The sequence below is a fragment of the Canis lupus genome, chromosome 18 (genome assembly GCF_003254725.2).
Source record: "Canis lupus dingo isolate Sandy chromosome 18, ASM325472v2, whole genome shotgun sequence".
Classification (NCBI taxonomy): domain Eukaryota; kingdom Metazoa; phylum Chordata; class Mammalia; order Carnivora; family Canidae; genus Canis; species Canis lupus.
Genome location: NC_064260.1, coordinates 50,460,091 through 50,484,337, shown reverse-complemented (window position 1 = coordinate 50,484,337; position 24,247 = coordinate 50,460,091). Strand labels below are relative to the sequence as shown.

The 24,247-nt window shown below is 38.0% G+C and overlaps 1 protein-coding gene across 1 annotated transcript in view; it reads left to right on the top strand.

The window, feature by feature from the left end:
* The window catches only part of C18H11orf80 (chromosome 18 C11orf80 homolog), a 104,648-nt gene that overhangs the window by 72,526 nt on the left and 7,875 nt on the right, over positions 1-24,247 (top strand). The window contains 5 exon segments of the mRNA XM_049096851.1: positions 4,072-4,222; positions 7,092-7,238; positions 11,502-11,620; positions 12,250-12,360; positions 14,142-14,240. Of these exon segments, the coding sequence (XP_048952808.1) occupies positions 4,072-4,222; positions 7,092-7,238; positions 11,502-11,620; positions 12,250-12,360; positions 14,142-14,240 (627 nt within the window).

Here is a 24,247-nt window from a genome sequence, read left to right as displayed (position 1 = left end):
TCTTTGCTCACTAAAAAGGTGGAATGACTGATTCCAGGCCTAAAGTAGAAATGTACAGGATGAGCCTGAATATCTTGTGCTGAGCCAGAAAGCAAAGACACTATCGAAGTCCATGAGATCATGTCAGAGGATTTCAGAAATTGTACTTCCAGCCGTGAACAGATAACAGGGACTGGATCCAGTCTCCTACCTTGAACAACTAAAAAAATGGACAAATTATATAAACAACAGTACAGGACAGTGGGTCTAGAGAGAGAGGAGAAACAAACCCTGTGTTGTACCACTGTATTACCTAGAGAGAAGTTCACAAGGAGGGTATACACAACTAGACTCTAGAGGATCTCTCTGAGTTGAGAAGACAAAGTTTACGGAGGTCCAGGCAGCTAGAACTGTAAGAGACAAATTTACAGAGAGTGCTCCAGACAGAGGAGAATTCCTGGAGTACACACAGAGCTGGGGATGGATTCTGTTCCTACCAGGCAGTATGTAAAACCTCATATTTCATAAAGCATCAGTTGGGAGTGCTAAGAACAGTTTGACTGAATATAATGGAGAAGTTAGCCCTAGTGTGTAGACTACCCTGGTCCCACCTAACAAAGCTTAAAAGTAAGTTCCAAAAGCCTCACACTGTTCCTAGGTAACTTTATAGTATCCTAGAAAAAAGTTCAAGAACATTTATAGGAATACAAAAATGTCCTGCATTCAACCAGATAAACTTTACTATGCTGGACATCCAATAAAAAATTATATAGCATGCAAATAAGCAGGAAAATAGGACCCATAATAAAAGAAAGAAAAATCAGTCAATGAGAACTGCCCAGAAATTATACAGGTGATAGGATTGGTAAATAAGAACATTAAGACAGGTATAACTATATCCACATATTCAAGAAGTGAGAGGAAAAAATTGAACATATTAAGTAAAGACACAAATGATATAACAAACACCCAAAATAGGGGCATCTTGGTGTTCAGTGGTTGACTGCCTGCCTTTGGCTCAGGTCTCAATCCCGGGGTCCTGGGATTGAGTCCTGCATTGGGCTCCCCACAGGGAGACTGCTTCTCTCTCTGCCTGTATCTCTGCTTCTCTCTCTGTGTCTCTCATGAATAAATAAGTAAAAATCTTAAACACCCAAATAAATATCTAAATATAGAAATTACAATTTTTAGGATAAAAATACACTAGATGAGGTTAGTGGCAGATGTACACATTGCAGAAGAAAAGATTAGTGAACTTAAAGACAACAATAGAAACTAAAATGAAACAAACAGACTAAAAAAGTAAACAAGGCTTCTCTGAACTTGGGATAACATCTCATGGCCTCATTTGGTGACATATAATTGGATTCCTACAGAGAGGGAGGGCAGATAAAATATTTGAGGAAATACTGTCCCCCAAATTTCCAAATTTGATGAAAAGTATAAACCTGCAGATCCAAGAAGATCAACAAACTTTAAACATAACAAACATGAATAAAATTATATCAAGACACATTTATAATTGAATTGGTTAAGGCCAATAATGAAGAACCTTAAAAGCGGCTAGAGGTAAAAGGACATATTAACATACTGAGGAACAAAGAGAGGAATTACCTCAGATTTCTCACTGGAAACTAGGAGAAAGTGAAGCAATGTTTTTATTTTATTTTTTGTTTTTTTAAGATCACAGGAGCAGGGGTGGAGGGGTAGAGGGAAATGGAGAATCTTTTTTATTTTTTAAGATTTATTTATTTATTTTAGAGAGGGAGAAACCAGGAGTGGCAGGGAGAGGGAGAGAGAATCTCCAGCAAACTCCCCACTGAGTGTAGAACCCAGCACAGGGCTCCATCTTAGGACCCTGAGATCATGACCTGAGCTGAAATTAAGAATCAGACACTTAGCTGACTGAACCACACAGATGCCTGAAGCAACATTTGTAAAATAATACAAGAAAAGAAAACTTAACCTGGATTCTATATCAAGAGAAAATATTTTTTAAAAATGAAGGCAAAATAATTTTTCAGATGTACAAAAGATTTCATCACCAGCAGATCTATATTATAAGAAATGTTAAATGCTCAGGCAAAAGGAAAATGATTGTTATAATGTCTATTATAATATCATTTGAGGTAGACAGGATAAACTAAAAGTTTATACTATAAAGCCTAAAGCAATCCCTAAGTTACTACAACAAAGAATTGTAACTAAGAAGTCCAAAAAGGGGATAAGATGGAATTGTAAAAAACACCCAGTCCAAAATAGAAACCCAAAAATAGAAAAGAGGGAAATATAAGGAACAAATAAATGCAAAACACTTAACAAGATGGTAGGCTAAACCTAACCATACCAGTATTTATATGTAATAGTTTCAACAACCCAATTAAAAGACATTCACACATTTTGACTCTTCAAACACCCCACTCTTCCTGAGTTTGCAGTGCATCAAAGCTCCCTTGGCTCTAAACAGTAAATGTATTGGCCTTAGCTCCTGTGTAAATGTCTTAGATTTGTGATAGAGACTTCATTTATGGGTACTGTCTCCCTTTGTCCTGCTGTGATTTACCCAGTACCTACTGGGTAAGGATTTTAATCTTCACACTTAATACTTCATGTTTACCCAATTTTTAAAAAGATTTTATTTATTTGTTTATTTATTTATTCGAGAGAGAGAGAGAGAGGCAGAAAGCAGAAACATAGGCAGAGAAAGAAGTAGGCTCATGTGGGGAGCCTGATGTGGGACTCAATCCCGCGACTCCAGGATCACACCCTGGGCTGAAGGCAGATGCTTAACCACTGAGCCACCCAGGCATTCCTCATGTTTACCCTATAAAAAGAGGATGAAACAAAAAAAAGATAAAGGAAAATATATTTCTTGTTTCTTTAGCCTTGGTTCAGGGGATAAAAAGGGTTAAGTATTCTTAACTGGATAATTTTGCCCCCAGAGGACATTTGGGAATATTGGGGGGACATTTTTGACTGTCATGACTTGGGGTGCTACTGGCACCTAGTGGGTAGAGGCCAGGGATACTGATAACCATCCTACAGTGCACAGGACAGCCCCTACAATAAAAAATTATCTGGCCCAAAGTGCCAGTAGTGCTAAGGTGGAGAATCCCTGGGTTAAAGGGCGAGCGAGGGTTGTAGTGAAATCAAGAGAAGGAAAGCATTTTAGAGGCCTGACCCCCTTGGTCTTGGTTAGAGAAAATGCTTAGGGAGGATAAGGAATTTCTCTTTTTTTTAATTTATTTTTTTAAGATTTTTATTTATTTATTTATTCATGAGAGACAGAGAAAGAGGCAAAGACACAGGCAGAGGGAGAAGCAAGCTTTCCACAGGAGCCCAATGTGAGACCCAAGCCCTGAGTCAAAGGCTGAGCCACCCAGTTGTCCCAGGACAAGGAATTTCCTTCTTTATCTGAATACACTCAAATACTTCCTGAAAGATATTTCTTTGTATATACTTCTAGCGTGTATCCTGCCATATTTTACTAATTTTTATATATATCTCCAATACTATAAATATGATAACTTGACGGTAGATATTAAATCTTAATATTCATCTTTGTGTTCTCTGAACTTAGTACAGTGTTTAGTCTGTAGTACCACAAAAAAACCTATGATGAAATGAGTAAGATGAAAAAATAAACTAATTGTACCAATACTATACCTGTAACACACACTTACACCCAGATTAAATTTCTAGGGAGGGCAGCCCCGGTGGTGCAGTGGTTTAGCGCCTCCTGCAGCCCGGGGTATGATCCTGGAGACCTGGGATTGAGTCCCACATTGGGCTCCCTGCATGGAGCCTGCTTCTCCCTCTGCCTGTGACTCTGCCTCTCTCTCTCTCTCTGAATAAATAAAAAATATAATCTTAAAAATTAAAAATTAAAAAAATAAAATAAATTTCTAGGGATTCTAGTGGATCTCTGGTGCCTCACACCTATATTCAATGTGGAAAGGCTTAATATATAATCCTCTAGCACCCTAGTTTATTTCTAGGAGTGTGAACCAGGTCAGTGTTATGTTTGTTTTATGCAAATGAATACATAGTCATAAAAAACTAAAATCTAATACTTTTCTTTAGCAACTATACATATTTCTGTATGGACCTTCAGGTCTGCCTCTGATATTGCCAAGTCAGGAGCAGCCAAATACTACTGTCTTCAAAGATATCTGTTATTTCATTGACTGGAAGAAATACCACTTGTGTATGGTGCCCAATTTGGATCTCAGCTTGGATAGAGGTATATTTCCCTCTCTTTTCACAGGAATAAAGAAACCTGGAGAATATCAGAGAAATGCAAGGAAATATAAATAGCAGGTGTACAAAAAAAATGGGACATGGTGATCCGATGGCTTAGGTTGGGGGCTGCTGGTAGGTTGGGGACTTAGGTTGGGGGCTGCTGGTATGAAGTCCACAACAGGTCAATAGGCAAAGCTGCATTAGAGCCTAAGTATTTTGGCATTACATATTTATGCTGGTTTTCCTCTCACTTCCTCTACAGCTTCCTCTCTTCCTGGACCTCTTGATATAGTCAAGTAGAAAACTTTATCTTGTAAGAACTTGTTCAGAAGGTTTCTGTTGTATCTTAATCTGTCACTGTGGGGTTTTAGAAGGGTTACTAACATCATTGAAATACTGTGTAAGAGAAATATCTCCTAATGACATAAAAAATCCATATAAAATTACTTTAAAAGATGAAAACACCATATAAATACAAAGCAGGGGTATAAACCAAGTAGTAATGAACCTAGGAAACTAGCTGTAGTTTTCATGTAAAGCCTAATTCATTAACTTTGAATCATGCTGAGAGTTGGACACTTAATAACTGAACCAAAAAGTAAAACAGGAAAGTAGGAATATGAAACCATGAGGTGATATTTAGGAGGTTTACAGTCTTGAGCTTGATGACCATTAGCTAGAATCCTTTGAAATTTAGAAGGTAGTCTGGTAAACTGGATCCTGAGGAAGGTGACCAGTGAGGAAGAGGCATTCTAGAGCGGTGACTGGTATGAGAAGACTGAAGCCTCCTGGGATGGAGAAGTATATCAGGGAGAATGATAGAATCTTCTCTGAGAAGGAAGCCTCAGAGTAAGGATTTTTTTTTTTATTGAGTTGGTAGTTGTTACAGAGTGTGCAATGAAAGGAGGGTGTCTTTGAATAGGGTCTGTAGGGGGCGGAGCAAGATGGTGGAAGAGCTGGGTCCCCAAGTCACCTGTCCCCACCAACTTACCTAGATAATTTCTTTCTTTCTTTCTTTTTTTTTTTTTGATAACTTTCAAATCATCCTGAAAACCTATGAATTCGGCCTGAGATTTAAAGAGAGAACAGCTAGAACGCTACAGAGAGAAGAGTTTGTGCTTCTAACAAGTACAACTCATTTTTAGCCACTCTGCACTGAGCAAAATGATTAGAAAGAACCCACACAAAAGAAAGAATCAGAAACAGTACTCTCTCACAGAGTTACAGAATTTGGATTACAATTCGATGTCAGAAAGCCAGTTCAGAAGCACAATTATAAAGCTACTGGTGGCTCTGGAAAAAAGCATAAAGGATTCAAGAGACTTCATGACTGCAGAATTTAGATCTAATCAGGCCGAAATGAAAAATCAATTAAATGAGATGCAATCCAAACTGGAGTCCTAACGATGAGGGTTAATGAAGTAGAAGAAAGAGTGAGTGACATAGAAGACAAGTTGATGGCAAGGAAGGAAGCTGAGGAAAAAAGAGAAAAACAATTAAAAGACCATGAGGAAAGGCTAAGGTAAATAAATGACAGCCTCAGAAGGAAAAATCTACCTTTAATTGGGGTTCCAGAGGGCTCCGAAAGGGACAGAGGACCGGAAAGTGTATTTGAACAAATCATAGCTGAGAACTTCCCTAACTTGGGGAGGGAAACAGGCATTCAGATCCAGGAGATAGATCCCCCCCACTAAAATCAATGAATAGGGTCTATAGAAGTGAGTTTTTTGGGGAAGAAAGAATGCCTGATCTTAACAAGTAGGATGTCCTGCCATTAGAATTTTTGAATCTCTACTCTAAGGCTCTCTGTGTTTCCTTTTCTCATTCATTTTTATTTTCATGCTTTGTCAGTTTCCTTCATTTTTCGCCAATTTGTGATGCCTGAACTTGCTCAGTTAACTTTGGAAATAAGTAATATAGAAAATGTCCCTTCATCTCCTTCTCTCCCTCATTGCTCTCAAGGACAGAACCAGAATCCACATGGAGATATTCTCCATATGGATCTGGGTGGAATTTAGGACTATCATTATTGTATTCTAAAGGATCAAGGTGCTAAAAAGTGACTGTAGGGCATCAGATTACTTGGGAATACAAATATAACATAGTAATGTGGTTAAGAATGCAGACTTTGAGTCTAAAATCAGTTCCATCGTGTTGGACAATGTATTTAACCTATTTGTACCTCTTATCTGTAAAGTGACCTAAGAATAGGTCCTATGACATAGTGCTGTTGTGAAGTCTAAATGTTTAGATAGTTCATGTGAAGAGTTTAACACAGTGTCATGTAGTAAGCATTTAATACAAATTAGCTGTTGTCCTTATCATTACTCAAACTTGACTCTGACCTCTTGCCTTTTGTTTAATTTAAAGATTTTGTTTATTTATTTGAAAGAGATAACAGGGAGAGCACAACCAGGGGGAGGGACAGAGGGAGAAGAAGAAACAGGCTCCCCGCTGAGCCGGGAGCCCAATGGGGGCTCAATCCCAGGACGCTGGGATCAGGACCTGAGCCAAAGGCCTAACTGACTGAGTCACCCAGGCACTGCTGACCTCTTGCCTCTTACTAGCGATAGCTATCTTAGAAAGTTGTATGGGGAATGAATAAATGTATTAATGTTTCCCAGTAAATTCTAAGGAGTGCTGTTTGGTTTGCATTTTGCACACCCAGTTGTTATTTTTATGTTCCTTCTGTGAGTCTCTATTATTTGCTTCCATCATATGGATAGAGAAACAGGTTCAGGAGGAGAAGGGAGTGTTCAAATTTCAATCTGTCTCACATCCTTCTTTGTTTGAGGCATAGGTTCTTTATTCACTTATCATTCTGAGGGCTTTACTTATCTTAGACTACAGTGTAATATCTTGTCCTCTAGATTTGGTGCTTCCAGATGTGAGTTATCAGGTGGAATCCAGTGAGAGAGATCAGTCTCAGAATACGGACTCCCAGGGACAAACTCTGCTGCTTTTTCTCTTTGTGGATTTTCAGAGCGGATTTCCAGTCCAGCAAACAGAACTATGGAGTAGGTATAGGGGCTGCTAGTTTGGGTGTGCTTAAATGTTAAGAGAGTAAAGAAAGGGAGACTATATATAATGCACATAATCTGAATTACATATATTTCTGTAGAATAATGAATTTTAATGAAAAACCTTGCTTAAATAAGTTAAACAAATGATATGCTCTATGGAAAAGGTTTGTATCTTGAAACATCACTTAAATGATGACATTCCCAGATTTAATTGGCCAGATATCAGTGGATACTTCCTATAATGCTCTCTACGGTCTGTTACTTCAGATGAGTGGTTCTCAACCTTAGCTGCATGATATGTACCTGAGGAACTTCTAAGAAATGTTCAGACCTCACCCCCAGGGATTATGAATTCCTTGGCCTGAGGCAAGACTCAGATATCAGTACGTTTTTAAAGCTCAGGCCTGAGAACTGTCCACCACATTATTGCTTTTCCAGGTGGACTCAAAAAATGTTATTGGCCTTACTTGGCCTTGATACAGCATCTCAACTACAATATAAGGAGGTATGGGAGTATATTGGTGTGAATGACTTTATGTGATTGCCTCATAAACCTCTGGAAATTGTCCTTGCTTAAGATAACTTGTTATCAAAAAGGTTCTGTTTAGTGGTCCATGAGTCAGAATCACCTGCAGTATTTGAAAATGTGCTGAGCCAAGGATTAACTCAGTATTTTGTTATAATGTAAACATACGGTATAGCTCAAGAATCTGCATTTTTAGCAAGATTCTCAGGTAATTTATAAATATAGTAAAGTTTGAAAAACACTGAGTATGAACAGTATTTGGCTTGTGCATTTTAATCCAATAAGCCCTGAGATATAGATTTAAGTGTTTCTTTTTTTTTAAGATTTTATTTATCTATTTGAGAGAGCAGGGAGGAGAGGAGGAGATGGAGAAGCAGACTCCCTGATGAGCAGGGAACCCAATACAGGGCTCCCTTCCAGGGCTGCATCCCAGGGTGCCATCCCTGGGATCATGATCTGGACTGAAGGTAAACACTTAACTGACTGAGCCACCCAGGTACCCCAAATTTAAGTGTTTCTCAATGCCCTCCTAAACTTAGAGGGAAGTAAGTAGCAAGAAGTGGAGCTTACAAATATCTAAAGAAAGGCTCATAAGCCTCCCTTTTGATGCTTCTGATATATTCCTGTGTTCTTTCTCTGTGAGCCAGTGTTTTTTTCTTGGGACTCTACTCTCCAGCCATTCCAGTGCTGTTTGGTGTGGCCTGCTCCTACTGAATCATGAGAGAAATGAGACAGCTTATATCCCCGGATCAGAAGAGCTCATGTTGACTGGTGCCAGCTATTTATTGAACAAACTGTTGTCAGCTGTGGAGTTCTTCCTACTGCCTGCCTTCTATGCTTCTCCAGTCTTTTCCCAGGATTATATATTGTTTAGGCAAGAAGCGCACTGCTTTCCTGGGCTCTGGCTTACAACTCTTTATTTGAAGAGCTGTTGTTGGCTGTTGCTCCGCTGTTTCATTCATCAAGGCCATAGAATGGGAGCATAGGAGAGACCCAAACTGGGGCATCTCGGTGGTTCAGTGGTTGAGCATCTGTCTACCTTTGGCTCAGGTTGTAATCCCAGGGTCCTGGGATTGAGTTCCACATCAATCTCCCTCTGCCTATGTCTCTGCCTGTCTCTCTCTGTGTCTCTCATGAATAAATAAAATCTTAAAAAAGAGAGAGAGAGAGATTGAGAAGAAGAAGAGACCCAAACTAATGAGGCTTCCATCAGGGAGGACAAAATGAGGATGCCTAGGGTTGTTACTTGGCCTGCACTCAAGTGGACAGAGGCTGATAAGAGAAGCCTCTTAGTATAGTGGAAACGACTTTAGGGTGGAGTCAACAAAGCTGGGTTTAATTTTAGTTCTGCTACCAAATTCCTTGGTGATTTTTGGGAAACAAGTCACAAACATCATCTGATCTTCCTTTTTCATATATTTAACATGAAATTGTTAGACTAGATGCCACAAAGTCCCTTCCAAGTCTAAAGACCCTCTTAAGACTTAAGATATACTATCTTTTGGCAGGGTTTTTTTGTTGGTTGTTTTTTGGTTTTGGTTTTGGGGTTTTTTTGAGGTCTGCTAGAGGGAATTACCACGTTCAGTCTTCCCTAGGATGACATAAAGTCTGACACCATTTTCTGATTCCTATTGAACACACCTAAAGAACTCCAATTCCTTTAAAAAAAAGTGTTTTCTGTCATTTTTGTAGTACTGTGATAGTTTATACATCTGTTTGGTTTGACCCTATAGCATTTCAGGTAATGACACTCAATATTGGACTAAATAGAAGTTCATCACTGCATTAAAAAACATACTAACTTTAAAAAAAAGGTTTATTTATTTGAGAAAGAGTGGGGGAGGGAACACAGGGGGAGAGGCAGAGAGAGAGAAAAAACCCTAAAACAGCCTCCCCACTGAGAATACAGCCCAGTGACAATGATGCTGGGCTTGATCCAGAACCCCCGAGATCATGACCTGAGCCAAAATCAAGAGCCAACCACTCTACCAATTGAGCCACCCATACACCCTCATCCTCTGTATCTTTTCAAATTTCCTTACACATCTGGTAGTTTAGCCTTTGAAAAAGGATGTATGGTAAAGGAAGGTAGATATAAATATATGGTTAGAGATACAGTAATTTTATCTTTTTTTCCCTTATCCTTTCTCATATCCTTGAAAGCTTTCTCTAGAGCTACTTTTAGGAAACAGATTGTGCAGAACTACAGTCTGTTTCCATGTGTCTTAAAAAAAATCACTTAACTGGCCTCCTGCCCACCTTGTCATGGTAACTTTTCTATGATTAACTCATTATTTTGCTACAACGTTAAAGGCATCTGGTAGTATCAGCAGTTTTAGGGGAACAAACTTGTAGCTTTTTAATTAAATGTCTGCTTTCTGAAGGGGTCTAACTGATTTCTTGAAGCTATTCTTAGCACCAAACTATAGAAAACAGTAATCCATATGATAGCATCATAGCAATAGTGATATTTTCCCTTTGAATATTGCAATATACATTTCAAAACACTTCATAGATACTGTCTCAGTTTGTCTGCATGACATGCCTGTTAGAGCAGGTGGTATAAAGCCAATTTTAGTTTTGAAGTGAGAAAAGTGAGGGGACTTGGTCACCAATAAGTGGTAGAATTCACTCTAGAATCTATGTTCCTCAGACCCCTTTGAGTAGACCACATTTTACATTCCTTTCTGGGAAAGCATCATGGTGCCTTGGAGTAGAAAAGGTACCTTCTGGTTTGCATTTTTAATGCAGCCCTGAGAAAACCAGCCAGCTGTAGGCTGCTTCACCGTAGTGCCTTTGAACAGACTATGCAGGAGAGAATAGAAAAAACACTGAAAAAGGAAGAGTTAATTAAATATTTTCTTGGGATCCCTGGGTGGCTCAGCAGTTGAGCGCCTGCCTTCGGTGCAGGGCATGATACTGGAGTCCCGGGATCGAGTCCCACATCAGGCTCCCTGCACGGAGCCTGCTTCTCCCTCTGCCTGTGTCTGCCTCTCTCTCTCTGTATCTCTCATGAATAAATAAATAAACCTTAAAAAAAAGAAAGAAAAATATTTTCTCAAGTATAAAGTGAAATTGTCTTCCTATGTCTGTAGCCTCTGGGTCATCAGTGCTGCTAGCCTATTGTTAGATGACATATTTTGCCTATCATTCTTACCTGTTAGCTTTTCTGCTGAGCAGTGGTGCCTATGGTTACTTTACAGAAATAGCCCCCATTTTAAAAGACTTTATACAAGCAGTCTCAGAGTCATCTTTGTGAGTGTTAACTTTTTCTGTATCACAGCATACATGAAAGGATTGAGACCTTGATGATAACACTGGCTCATCACAACAGTGATGCTCACACAGGAATGGATAAACACACTCTCCAGGAGGCTTTTCCTCTTCCTCCTTCTCCTATCCTTTGAGAGTCACCAGTATCATTTTTTATAGTATGTGGTATATATTTCTGTTTCTGATATGAATTAAACAAGATCCCTTGCTTGTTTCTTCAAAAATAATGTCAACCTTCACATTAATTTTCGAAGCTTTCTTTCATTTGTAAGTGGAACTCGGTGGGTTTGAAAGTTGCTGAGTTAGTGGTTTTGGTTTTGGTTTCATCTAAAAAAGTAATTATTTGTGGATAGGCAAAAGTGGCCTCTTGTTCCTAGAGACTTTGACTCATAGCACATAACAGCAGTCTTGAAGTGGCCATTCTCACTCAAGGTTACCAATATTTTTCCTTCCCTTAGGAGTCTACACATTGCTCACTGCTCATCTCAGTACCATCCTCACAGAGAGCCACAGTGTAGTGCAAGATTCCATCCAAGTTGCTGTGGACCAGGCCTTGGAGCAACATTACCAGGCTAAGGTAATAAGAGATTCATTACTTGTTTTCTCCTACTGTCTCTAAGAAAAAAGAACCAGAGAATATGACAAAGCCTAAGAGCCCTCCCTTAATGCCTCTTCCTCTTTTGTCACCTTGGCTGATCCTTACACTGCCTCTTGCCTAGGAACTCAAGCTTTAACTTAGGATATGTCACTGTAACCAGTCTTATCTCCTAATAGATGAATTTGAGTAAATGGGGACAAAATAATATAGAAAAATGACTAATAATGAGCCTCTTCCTTATCTATCTTCCCTTCCCACATATACTTCTGGAACTACTGCTTCACTAAATCTTACATTCTTCCCTCATTTCCTAATGCTTTCTAACATCACTTTCTCTTCCTATATGACTTTCTGATTTCTTCTGTCCTGTGTACTTTTGGCAACATATTGCTTAACTTCATATGGCCCCCCTTTCAGGGAAATAACAACCACTAAGAGTAAAGTTGTCCTTTATATATGGTGTGATCTCACTAAGCATTGTTGATAGAGGGGGAAGAATTGTTGAAATTCTGCTCCTACTGAAATCTTTAATTCCTTTGGGATTCTCTGACCCAGCAGCTTGGGATTATTATAAACAGTCATCTCTGCTTACTTGTTATATTTCTTAGGATCATCAGAAATTGCAGGCCTCACTCTCAGTGGCTGTAAATTCCATCATGAGTATCGTGACTGGAAGCACCAGCAGTAGCTTCCGAAAGATCTGTCTCCAGACTCTTCAAGTTAGTAGGAAATTGGGGCTGCTTAACACTGCCAGAATTTTAATGATATTCTACTACCTATCATAGGAATATGTTCAGAGTTTTTAGAAACATTATTTCATTTTCTCATACTGTGATCCTACATAGTATAGGCCTGTGGTCTTTTAAGAAATATTTATTGAATGGATAGTATATGTATACTATTTTATAAATGAGAAAATAAGTTACCTAAAATTTCTACTTGCTTTAGGTCACAAAGCTAGTTACAGTTAGAGCTAAGACTAGATCAGTGATTCCCAGTTCTCTGTTGAAGAATGTTTTGTTACCTCATGGTGACAGAAAACATTGGAAGTAACTGAGTAGCCTTATGTATTACACGTATTTGGCAGTATGGAATAGTGTAACAATTGAGATCAAAGACGTAAGTTCAATTCTTGGCTTATTTACTTACTGGCTATGTGGACTCAAGCCTGTACTTAATTTCTCTGAGCTTCATCTATACATTGGAAAAAATAATAGTACCTCAGTGGGTTATTACAAGGGTGAGGGCTAAGTGTGAACATGCATAGCACATGGTAGGTACTGAATAAATATTAGTTTCTTTCTTACCTTTAAGGAATGTGTGCTGACCAGTTGGTATTATCAGTGGGGTGACCCATTCATTCCATATCTTTTGCTTTATTTTTTTTGTACTTTTTTCTTGAAAAATAGTATGATACATTCAAAATTTAAAATAGCTAATATTTATCACTATAATTTAAAATTTTTGCATATTATCTCATATAAGTTATGTTGGATATTGTAACCAAAATATTCTATATTCATATATAATTTGACATTTTCCTGCCATTTCAACTGTCTTAGAATTTGTATTAGTTACCTAATTCCACTGCACTGGTTTAATCTAATTTAATGAACCATTTCCCTAATGATAGGCATTTAAGTTGCTTATATTCTTTTTGCCATTATAAATAATATTGCAGTTAATACCTCTGTGTGATAACTTTCCTCTTCTGAATTATTTCCCAGAATAAATCTCTATAAGTGGAATTACTAGGTCTAAGAGTATAACATCTTTATAATCTAGTGCATCCTACAGCTTCAGCTTTCTGGATCATGTGGATAGCACAGGGTCAATAAGAATGCTGTATTGGCATTCCTAAGGTCAGCCCTAAGTTTTGTATTAACAAGCCATGAGATCTTAGATGGGTCATTTCTTCTTTTTGGATTTCAGTTTTCTCATCTATATAATTAGTATGTTGTATTAGATGATTACTCTTGTCCCCTTAAACTCTAATATCCTGTTATTCTATACTAAAAAGCAGAGGTTATTACCCATTCCCTATGGATATTATCTTCTTCCTTTCTTCCCTAAAAGACTTCTGAGGAAAAGTTCTTATATCAGCCTTAGTTGAATATAGTGGAACCTCTGCTCTCTTGGAACTTGTTTTAGAAGAAAGAAATTTATATAACCCCTTTATGAACAGATGGATCTCTGGAATATATATTTCCTATAGAGATAAGAGAACAAAGGCCTTATGTGAAAGATCTTGCTTAAGTAACAGAAATTGGAAGACATAGGAGCCACAACTACCTGTCTCATGCCAAGTATCCCAGTATCACAGGCCTTCTCTCTACTTCTCCTGTATCCATAGGAATTAAGGAAACTCCTAATACAATATATGAAGGATGTCAGTGGGTTGCTTTCCTATTTGTCTCATCCTCTTCTCGTATCCTGTGGATACCCTCCTTTTGGTTGCCAGTACTAGAATTCAGCATGTTCCATCTCTGGCCCATTCTAGGCAGCTGACACTCAAGAGTTTGGGACCAAACTGAATAAATCATTTCATGAGATCACCTGGCATCGATATCTTCCCTACTGCTCATGTGAGATGAAGCAGGTAAGTATAAAGTATTAATCAGTACTTTGGTGGAAATCTTCCATATTGATGTGTGAGAACTCTGTATACAGGGTGGTTAGGTGCAGGTACTTTAGATTGCACAATCTGAGATTAGTTTTTCAGCAAGAAAGACTGGTTTAAGAAAATTTTATAGAATATAGTATTACACAGAGGTCAAGAGCATGGCTAGATATTGCTCGAATTCCATTTCTGCCACTAATTAGTTGTGTGGTATTGTGGAAGCTATTCAATCTTTCTAAGCCTTAGTTTCTTTATCAGTAAAATAGGAATAATGCATACCTAAAGTGATTGTTGGAGGTTTGAATAAAATATTTCTATCAACTAGAGAGGAAAGGTTTGTACTTTATGGAGCATCAGGTAGGATACTAAGAAGAGACTTGCCTTGGGAATGGAGAAAAATTAAACCTCTGCCAAATAAACACTCCTCTGCTTAAAAACAGAAGCAAGACATAAATCAAGTTGTTTCCAAGTAATTCAATAGCATCACAAAACAAAGGTCAAGAATATTTATAGAAGTATTAGAAATATCCAGCAACCACCAAGGTAATACTCACAGTGCTTTGCATCCAATCAGTATTAACAGGTATGCTGAGAAGCAGGACTATACAACCCACAGTGAAGAGAAAACTTAATCAGTTGATTAATTATTGAATCAAAACTGATCCAGAACTGACACAGAAGATAGAATTAGTAGACAAAGACAATAAAAGAGTTGTTATTATAACTGTATTCCATATGTTCTAGAGGAAAGACTGAACATATTAAGTAGATATGTGGAAGGTATAAAAAAAAAGACCCAAAACTAACTGTAAGGATGAAAATTATGATATCTCTGAGGTGGAAATTAGACTGGATCATATGAATGGCCCATTGGACACCTAAGGAGAAACACATAACAATAGAAAAACTTTGAAATGAAATAGATCTAAAATAGTAATTGGGATGCCTGGGTGCCTCAGCAGTTGAGCATCTGCCTTTGGCTCAGGATGTGATCCCGAGGTCCAGGGATCAAGTCTTGTATCAGGCTCCCTGCAGGGAGCCTGCTTCTCACTGTGCCTATGTCTCTGCTTCTCTCTGTGTCTCTCATGAATAAATTAATAAAACCTTTTAAAAAAATAATAGGGACCCCTGGGTAGCTTGGTCAGTTAAGCATCTGACTCTTGATTTCAGCTCAGGTTGTGATATCAGGGTCATGAGATTGAATCCTGCATTGGGCTCCATGCTTAGTGCAGAGTCTGGTTAAGATTCTCTCCCTCTCCCTTCTACCTCCCCACCCCCTGCTTGCACATGTGCTTGTTCTCTCTACCTCTCAAAAAAAATTAATTAAAAGGGTAAGATTTCTTTCCAAATAATTATAATAAAGCATAGAACATCTGTGACTTATCAGACAGCTTCAGGTAGCCTAAATATATGTATAATTGGGGAATCTGAAGAAAAAATGGAGGCAGAAAATATATTCGGAGGAATAATGGCTGAAATTTTTCCAAATTTGATGGAATCTATAAATGCACAGATCTAAGAATCTTAAACACCAAGCCCATAAAACAAAACTGCACCAAGACACATCATAATTAAATTGGTTAAAACCAGTGATAAAGAAAAAATCTTGAAAACAAATGGTTGGGGAAAGCTATTTACAAGGAAACAAAGATAAGGATTACAGAAAATTTCTCATCAGAAACAGTATAAGCTAGAAGAAAATGGAGCAACATCTTTACAGTACTGAAGAAAAAACCTTCAACCTAGGATTCTTTACCTAACAAGAATATCTTTAAAAGAAAAATGATGAAGGACTACTGGGTGGCTCAGTGGTTGAGCATTTGCCTTTAGCTCAGGACGTGATCCCTGGGTCCTGGGATAGAGTCCGTCATCGGGCTCCCTGCCAGGAGTCTGCTTCTCCCTCTGCCTCTCTCTCTGTCTTATGAATAAATAAATATTAAAAATAAATAAATAAAGTAAAAAAAAGATGCAATAAGGACTTATTCTGACATACAAGAATTAAAAGAATTCAGATGAGAAATGTAAAGGAAGTCCTTCAAACAGAAGAAAAGTGATACCATCTGGAAACCTGATTCTATACAAAGGAATGAAGAGTACTGAAAATGATGACTACATGGATAAATATAAAATTTATTACTTAAATCTCTTTAATACATAATTAACCCTTTAAAGCAAAAATAGCAATAATATATTATGAGGTTTATAAGCTATGGTAAAGTAAAATGTATGACGACAACAACAGCACAAAAACCAGGAGGAGAGAAGTGGAAATATATTGTTGTAAAGACTTATACTGTGGAGTGGTGTAATATTACCTGAAGGTAGACTGGTAAGTTAAAGATGAAAGGAACCATCAGAAATAATACAATAATACAGGTATTGAGCCACGAAAGGAGATAAAATGGAGTCGTAAAAAGTATTCAACTCAAAAGACACATATGGTTAAAGGACCACTATCCAAAAACTCACAATAAAAAAAAAAATTTAAAACAGGCCAAGACCTTAACAGACACCTCACCAAAGAAGACATAAGATGACAAATAAGCACATGAAAAGATGCTCCACATCATATGCCATCAGAGAAATTCAAATTAAAACAATAAGATCCCTCGATCAATGACCAAAATCCAGAACACTAACACCACCAAATGTTGGCAAAGATGTGGAACAATAGGAACTCTCATTCATTGCTGATAGGAATGCAAGATGATACAACTACTTTGGAAGAGTTTGGTAGTTTCTTAAAAAAATAAACATATGCTTACCATGTGATCAATAATCATGCTCCTTGGTATTTATCCAAAGGAGTTAACACTTGTGTTCACATGGAAACATGAATACAGACGTTTATAGCAGCTTTCTTAATAATTGCCAAACTTGGCAGCAACCAAGATGTCCTTCAGCAGGTGAATGGATAAATAAACTTTGGCACATCCAGACAATGGAATATTATTTTGCACTAAGAAATAATGAGCCATCAAGCCATGAAAACACACAGAGGAAGCTTGAAGGCATGTTATTAAATAAAAGAAGTCAATATGAAAAGGTTACACACTTAATGATTCCAAGCTTATGATATTCTAGAAAAGGCAAAACTCTGGAGACAGTAAAGAAAACTCAGTGGTTTCCAGGAGTTATAGGAAAAGGAGGAATTAATATACAAAGCACAGAGGACTTTTAGGGCTGTGGAACTACTCTGATTCTGTAATAGTGGATACATGTCATTATACATTTGCTCAAAGCCATAGAACATACAACACTAAGTAAACTCTAATGTAAACTATGGACTTTGAATGATAATGATGTGTCAATGAAGGTTTATTGTTTGTAACAAATGTACCATTTGGATGGGGGATGTTGATAATAGGAGAGGCTATACCTATCAGGCAGAGGGCATATTATTTTTAAAAATAATCAAAAAGAGGGCAGAAAAAGAAAAGAGAACAAAGTACAGATGAGACAAATAGAAAACAATTAGCAAGATAATATATGTAAATTCAGCTATATCAGTTATATTAAATGTAAAGGGCCTTTACAACTATTTACATGAAAAGGCAGAGATTGTTAGATTAAGTAAAAGCAAGAGCCAACTATATGCTGCCTATAAGAATCCCACTTTAAAATAAAGACTGGGTGTTATACTATATGTTGGGAAATCGAACTTCAATTAAAAAATAATTAAAAAAATAAAGACAGAAATAGATTCAACATGTAAAAGATGGAAAAAGATAATACCATGCTTAAGATATATACCATGGTATATCACTAATCAAAAGAGCACTAAGAAGGGTACCTGGCTGGCTCAGCTGGTAGAGCATGCAACTCTTGATCTCAGGATTTTAAGTTTGAGCCCCATGTTGGGTGTAGAGATTACTTAAAAATAAGCTTAAAAAAAGAAGCACTTGAAGAGGCTATAAAGTAGATTTCAGAGCAAAGAATATTACTAGGGATAGAGAGGGTCATTTCATAATGAATAATACAATACAATGTAATGAAAATAATAACCCCAAACATTCATGAAACTTTTGAGAGAACTTTATTTTTTTTTAAAGATTTTATTTATATTGGGCAGCCTGGGTGGCTCAGCGGTGTAGCGCTGCCTTCAGCCCAGAGCCTGATCCTGGAGACCCAGGATGGAGTCCCACATCAGGCTCCCTGCATGGAGCCTGCTTCTCCAACTCTGCCTATGTCTCTGCCTCTCTCTCTCTCTGTCTCTCATGAATAAATAAATAAAATCTTTAAAAATCCATGCAGGGAGCTTGTTGTGGGACTCGATCCCGGAACTCCAGGGTCACATCCTGAGCTGAAGATAGACGCTTAACTGCTTAGCCACCCAGGTGTCCCTTGAGAGAACTCTAAAAGAAACGAAAAAAACTGATGGAATTATAAGGAGAAGTAGACAAATCCCCTATTATATTTGGAGATTTCAGTATACTTCTATTAACAATTGGTAGAACAAGTAGATAGAAAATCAGTAATCAGACTTCTATGGAAGTCTTAAATAACACAATGAATTAACTTGACCTAACTGATAACCATAAAACACTCCACCCAACCACAGCAGAATATCCTTTTCAAGTACAAAAGGGACATTTAACAAGATAGACCCTATTCTGAGCCATTAAATACATCTCAATAAACTTAAAAGGATTCAAGTCATACAAAGTATGTTTTTGACTACAGTAGGAATTAAGTAAAATCAGTGACAGAAAGATACCTAGAAAATTCCAAATATTTTGAAATTAAGTAACACACAAATAACCCATGGATCAAACGCAAAATCAAAAGAAGAATTAGAAAAATAATTTAAATGGAAATGCAAGTTATCAAAATCTGTGAGCTGTCTCTAAAGCAGTACTTAGAGGGAAAAATGCCTATGTTAGGAAAGAAAAAGGTCCCAAATCAATGATCTCAGCTTCCAATTTAAACTAGAACAAGAAGAGTAATTAAACAGAAGAAATTAAATAATAAAGTCAGAGTGGAAGAGAATAAAAAAGAAAACAGAAGAACAGTAAGGAAAAATCAATGAAACTTAAAGGTGGTTCATTGAGAAGATTATAAAATTGATAAACATTTAGCCAGACTAATCAGAATAAAAGAGAGAAGATACAATTTTCTATTACAGAAATTAGAGAAATAACATCAGATATTAAAAAGATCATCAGAGACAATTATGAACAATGTTACTTCAGTAATTTTGACAACTTAGATTAAATGGACAAATTCCTTGAAGGACAGAAATTACTAAAGTTCATTCAAAAAGAAATAGCTTTAGGAGCGCTTCAGTGGCTCCATTAGTTAGGCATCTGCCTTTGACTCAGGTCATGATCCCAGAGCCCACATCAGGCTCCCTGCTCAGTGACGAGTCTGCTTCTCCCTCTTCCTTCTCTTCCTTCCCCTCTGTCTTTCTTCCTGCTCGTTCTCTCTCTCTCTCTCTCTCTTTAAAATAAATAAACAAATAAATCATTAAAGAGAAGAAGAAATAGAGCTCTATATATGTGGCAGTTCTGTCTATTAAAGAGATTGAATTTTTAGTTTAAAACCTTACCAGAAAAAAAAATAAAAAAAATAAAACCTTACCAGAATATTGGAAATACTTTTTTTTAAAGATTTATTTATTTATTTATGATAGAGAGAGAGAGAGAGAGGCAGAGACACAGGCAGAGGGAGAAGCAGGCTCCATGCTGAGAGCCCGATGCGGGACTGGATCCTGGGACCCCAGGATTGCGCCCTGGGCCAAAGGCAGGTGCCAAACCGCTGAGCCATCCAGGGATCCCCCTGAAAATACTTTAAAACCCTCAAAACCTAAACATAAGAAAACAACCAACTTTTAAAATGTGCACTAGATTTGAACACACATTTCACAAAAGAAGATACACAAACAGCAAATAAACATATAAGAAAGATGCTTAACATTATTAGTCATTAGGGAAAATGCAAGTCAGAAGCACAATTTCACACCTGCTTGGAATAAAAAGTCTGACCACACCAGGTATTGGCAAGGATGTGGACCAACTGGAACTCTTATTCCCTATTTGTAGGAATAAAAAGCGGTAGAACTCTGGAGAGTAGTTTGGCAGTTTCTTTTCTTTTCTTTTCTTTTCTTTTTTTTTTTTTTAAAGATTTTATTTATTTATTCATGAGAGATGCAGAGACACAGGCAGAGGGAGAAGCAGGCTCTGTGCAGGGAGCCTGACATGGGACTCGATCCCGGGTCTCCAGGATCAGGCCCTGGGCTGAAGGCGGCACTAAACTGCTGAGCCACCAGGGCTGCCCAGTTTGGCAGTTTCTTAAAAATTTACATCATATGATCCAGCTGTTCTACTCCTAAGTATTAACACAAGAGAAATGAAAGCAAATGTGCACACAAAAATTTATATACTAATGTTCATGGCACCTCTGTTGTATAACCCCAAACTGGAAACAACCCAGTGTCAACAGGTAAATGGATAAACAAATGGTTCATTCAATGGAATACTACTTGGCAATAAAAGGAATGAACTGTTGATATGCACAATAGCATGAATGAATCTCTAGGTAGCCATGCTGAATGAAAAACCTTGAAATATTGGATCAGGTGTGATAGCATCCAGGGGAAAAAAGCACTTACAATACAAGAGTACATACTGTTTGCATTTATATAAAATTTTTCAAAATACTAAGTAATCTTTAGTTACAGATCAGTGTTTGCTTAAAGATGGGAAGTATAACAGTTAGAGGGAGGGTGCCTGGATGGCTCAGTCAGTTGAATGTCTGTCTTCAGCTCAGGTGATGATCCTGGAGTCCTGGGATGGAGTCCCACATAGCATCAGGCTCCCTGCTTAGCACCTCCCCCACTCATGCACTCTCCCTATCTCTCTCAAATAAATAAATAATCTTTAAAAAAGTTGGAGGAAATGATCATGAAGGTCAGAGGAAATTTTTGAGGGTGATGGATATGTTTGTTATCTTGATTAGGATGATGGTTTCACAAATATGTATATGTGCCAAAACTTAATTGTACATCTCACATAAATGCAGTTTATTGTAAGTAAGTTATATTCCAATAAATTTGCTATAAAAAATTAACTGTTTCTGACAGAATAATAGGGCCTTTTGCACTTCTACTTCTCTCCCTCTCCTACTTTAGTTTGCCTGTTTGGCGAAGTTTAGGTGCCCAGACACTCAAGGATCACAGCATCTCATTGATTTGCTTATCCTCTGGTTTGTAGTCAGAAAAGCTAGAGGACAGGAGTGAATCCCCGTAAATGCTCCCTTCACCACACCTTTTATGTACCTTCTAGGAAGCACTTTAGCATGCATCCACCATTCCAGCAAGAGTGGTTTCCCTGCAACTTGGAAAGCTGTTGTCCCTAACTTGAACAAACAAATTTCCACAAACTTTAAAGCTTAAAAACACCAAAATTTATTATCTCACAGCTCTGGAGTTTAGAAGTCTGAAATCAGGAGCACCTGGGTGGCTCAGTTGGTTAGCCTTTGGACTCTTTTTTTAACACTTTTTTTTTTAAAGATTTTATTTATTTATTAATGAGAGACACACAGAGAGAGAGGCAGAGACACAGGCAGAGGGAGAAGCAGGCTCCATGCAGGGAGCCCGATGTGGGACTCAATCCCCAGTCCCCAGGATCATGCCCTAGGCTGAAGGCAGTGCTAAACCACTGAGCCCCACCCCACCCAGGCTGCCCTAGCCATTGGACTCTTGATCTCACTTGAGGTCTTGATCTCAAGCCCAGCATGGAGCCTACTTAAAAAAATAAAATAAAAAAGATGAAATCCGAAATCAAAGTTTTAGGAGAACCATGCTTCCTCCAAAGGCTCTAAGGATCCTTCCATTCCCCTTCCAACTTCTGGTGGCTCCAGATGTTCCTTGACTTACAGCCACAACACTTCAGTCTGTGCCTCCATCTTCACATGGCCCTTTTTTCCTATGTCTGTCAGATTTCCATCTGCCTCTTTTATAAGGATACCTGTCATTGGATTTAGGGCCTACTCTAAATCCATGATGGTCTTAAGATTCTTAATTACTTTTGAAAAGACCCTTTTTTCCAAATGAGGTCACATTTATAGGTTCTGGGGGTCAAGGCTTGGACATTCCTTTTTGGGCGTCTCACTTCATTCACTACAGCTATCCACACCTTTAGATTTCTAGGGATGGGTTCAGGGTAAGCATGTGCCATTATCATAGGACCTAGGATGTATGTGGGTAGGATCCAGAAGTGTTCAGCCTGTGAAGACCTTTTGCTTGGGCCTTTCTGATATCACAGTGAGAACTCATAAGGAAATGATATGACCTCTTTTGCCCCATTCTGTTGCCATAGTGATGGCTCATAGCCTCAGGGCCATTTATAGCCCAATTAATTTGGCAGATGGCTAGTGAACTCAAGGTCTTGTCCAGTAGTCATAATAGGTCTTGGAAGAAAGGAACATTTGTTGAATCCTTAATCTGTGCCAAGATTTCCACTTTAATACTACAAAGATCCTAAAAAATAGGTTGTAGTTTCCCATTTTATAGATGACTAAACTGGTTAGAGAATTTTCCTGATTGGCTCAGAATCACATAGTCAGCAAATGGCAAGGCTAGGCTCTCCTGGTACCAAAGCCTAGTAACCTTGTTACCACATAGGACTGGTATAGGAATGTTCCACACCATATAGCCCAGGGAAGATGAGTGATCAGAGGCACTCATGAGCAGAACCTGTCTGCACTCAAGATCATTAGTTTCCCTCCGGTGAGGTGGTTTTTTTTTTTTTTTTTTTTTTTTTTTTTTTTTTTTTTTAAGTGATAAATAACTTGGTAGTGGCACAAGAGTGGCACCCAGTGGCTTAGCTAAAAACTACAAGATCAATGATGAAAGGTCAAGTTCTTTTACCTCTAGACCAGTCCCAGTTTCCATTTTTAAACAGAATAGAATAGCTGACCTCTTGAATAATAGAGAATAAAACCATCCATTATATTTTTGTTATATGGTTTTATTATATGGATATTACATGGTTTATGGAGAAGTAGAAAAAATGAGAAAATATGTATTTAGGCTTATAGAATATATTTAGGAAAATGCCATTCCAGGAGTGGAGATTTATAGCCTGGGTGTGAGAACATAGGACAGTGGGCCATGAAAGAGCAGACTAGGCAGTTCTTCAGGGCTAGTGTCATAGATGTGCATAGCGGCTAAGAACATAAACCCATAATAAACAGGAGCAGTAACAGGGAGGTAGTTTTGTCAGGAAAGGTATTGTTTCTCTGGGGGAGTAGACCAGAATTAAATATCTCACAGTGTTAAATCCCAGGAGGTGTGAATATAGGGTTGTCTCATCTGGGGAACTGATGACGGGTGTGCAAGAACTCCTCTAGGGCTGAGAGCTTTATATCTGAGTGTGGGTTATTTCATTGGTGATACCAGCTTCAGGGTAGTAGAAGGATTTGTCTATTACATGAGACTTTCCAGGCAACAATGAAGTAAAAGAGTCAAGCTTTCTCTCAAAGAAGAAAAAAATTGTCTGGAAGTTTTCTTAGTACTGTTTTTTTTTTTTTTTCCACACCATTAGGGCTATCTTTACTCTTCTTTGTTCCTTGGAATGTACTTAGAAGTTGAGACTTGATTTAGTAAAGAATTCATGATAATTTTTTATTGAGTTGCAATTCACATACCATAAAATCTACCCTTTTTAAAAAGATTTTATTTATTCATTTGAAAGAGGAGGAGAGAAAGCATGAGCAGGGGGACGGGCAGAGGTAGAGAGGGAGGCAGTCTCCCCACTGGGCAACAAGTCTTACCTGGAACTCTGATCCCAGCACCCTGAGATCATGACCTGAGCTGAAGGCAGGTGCTTCACCAACTGAGTCACCTAGATGCCCCCAAACCTACCTTTTTAAAAAAGATTTTTTTATTCATGAGAGACAGGAAGAGAGAGGCAGAGACATGGCAGAGGGAGAAGTAGGCTCCATGCAGGGAGCCCAAAGTGGAACTCCATCCCGGGTCCCCAGGA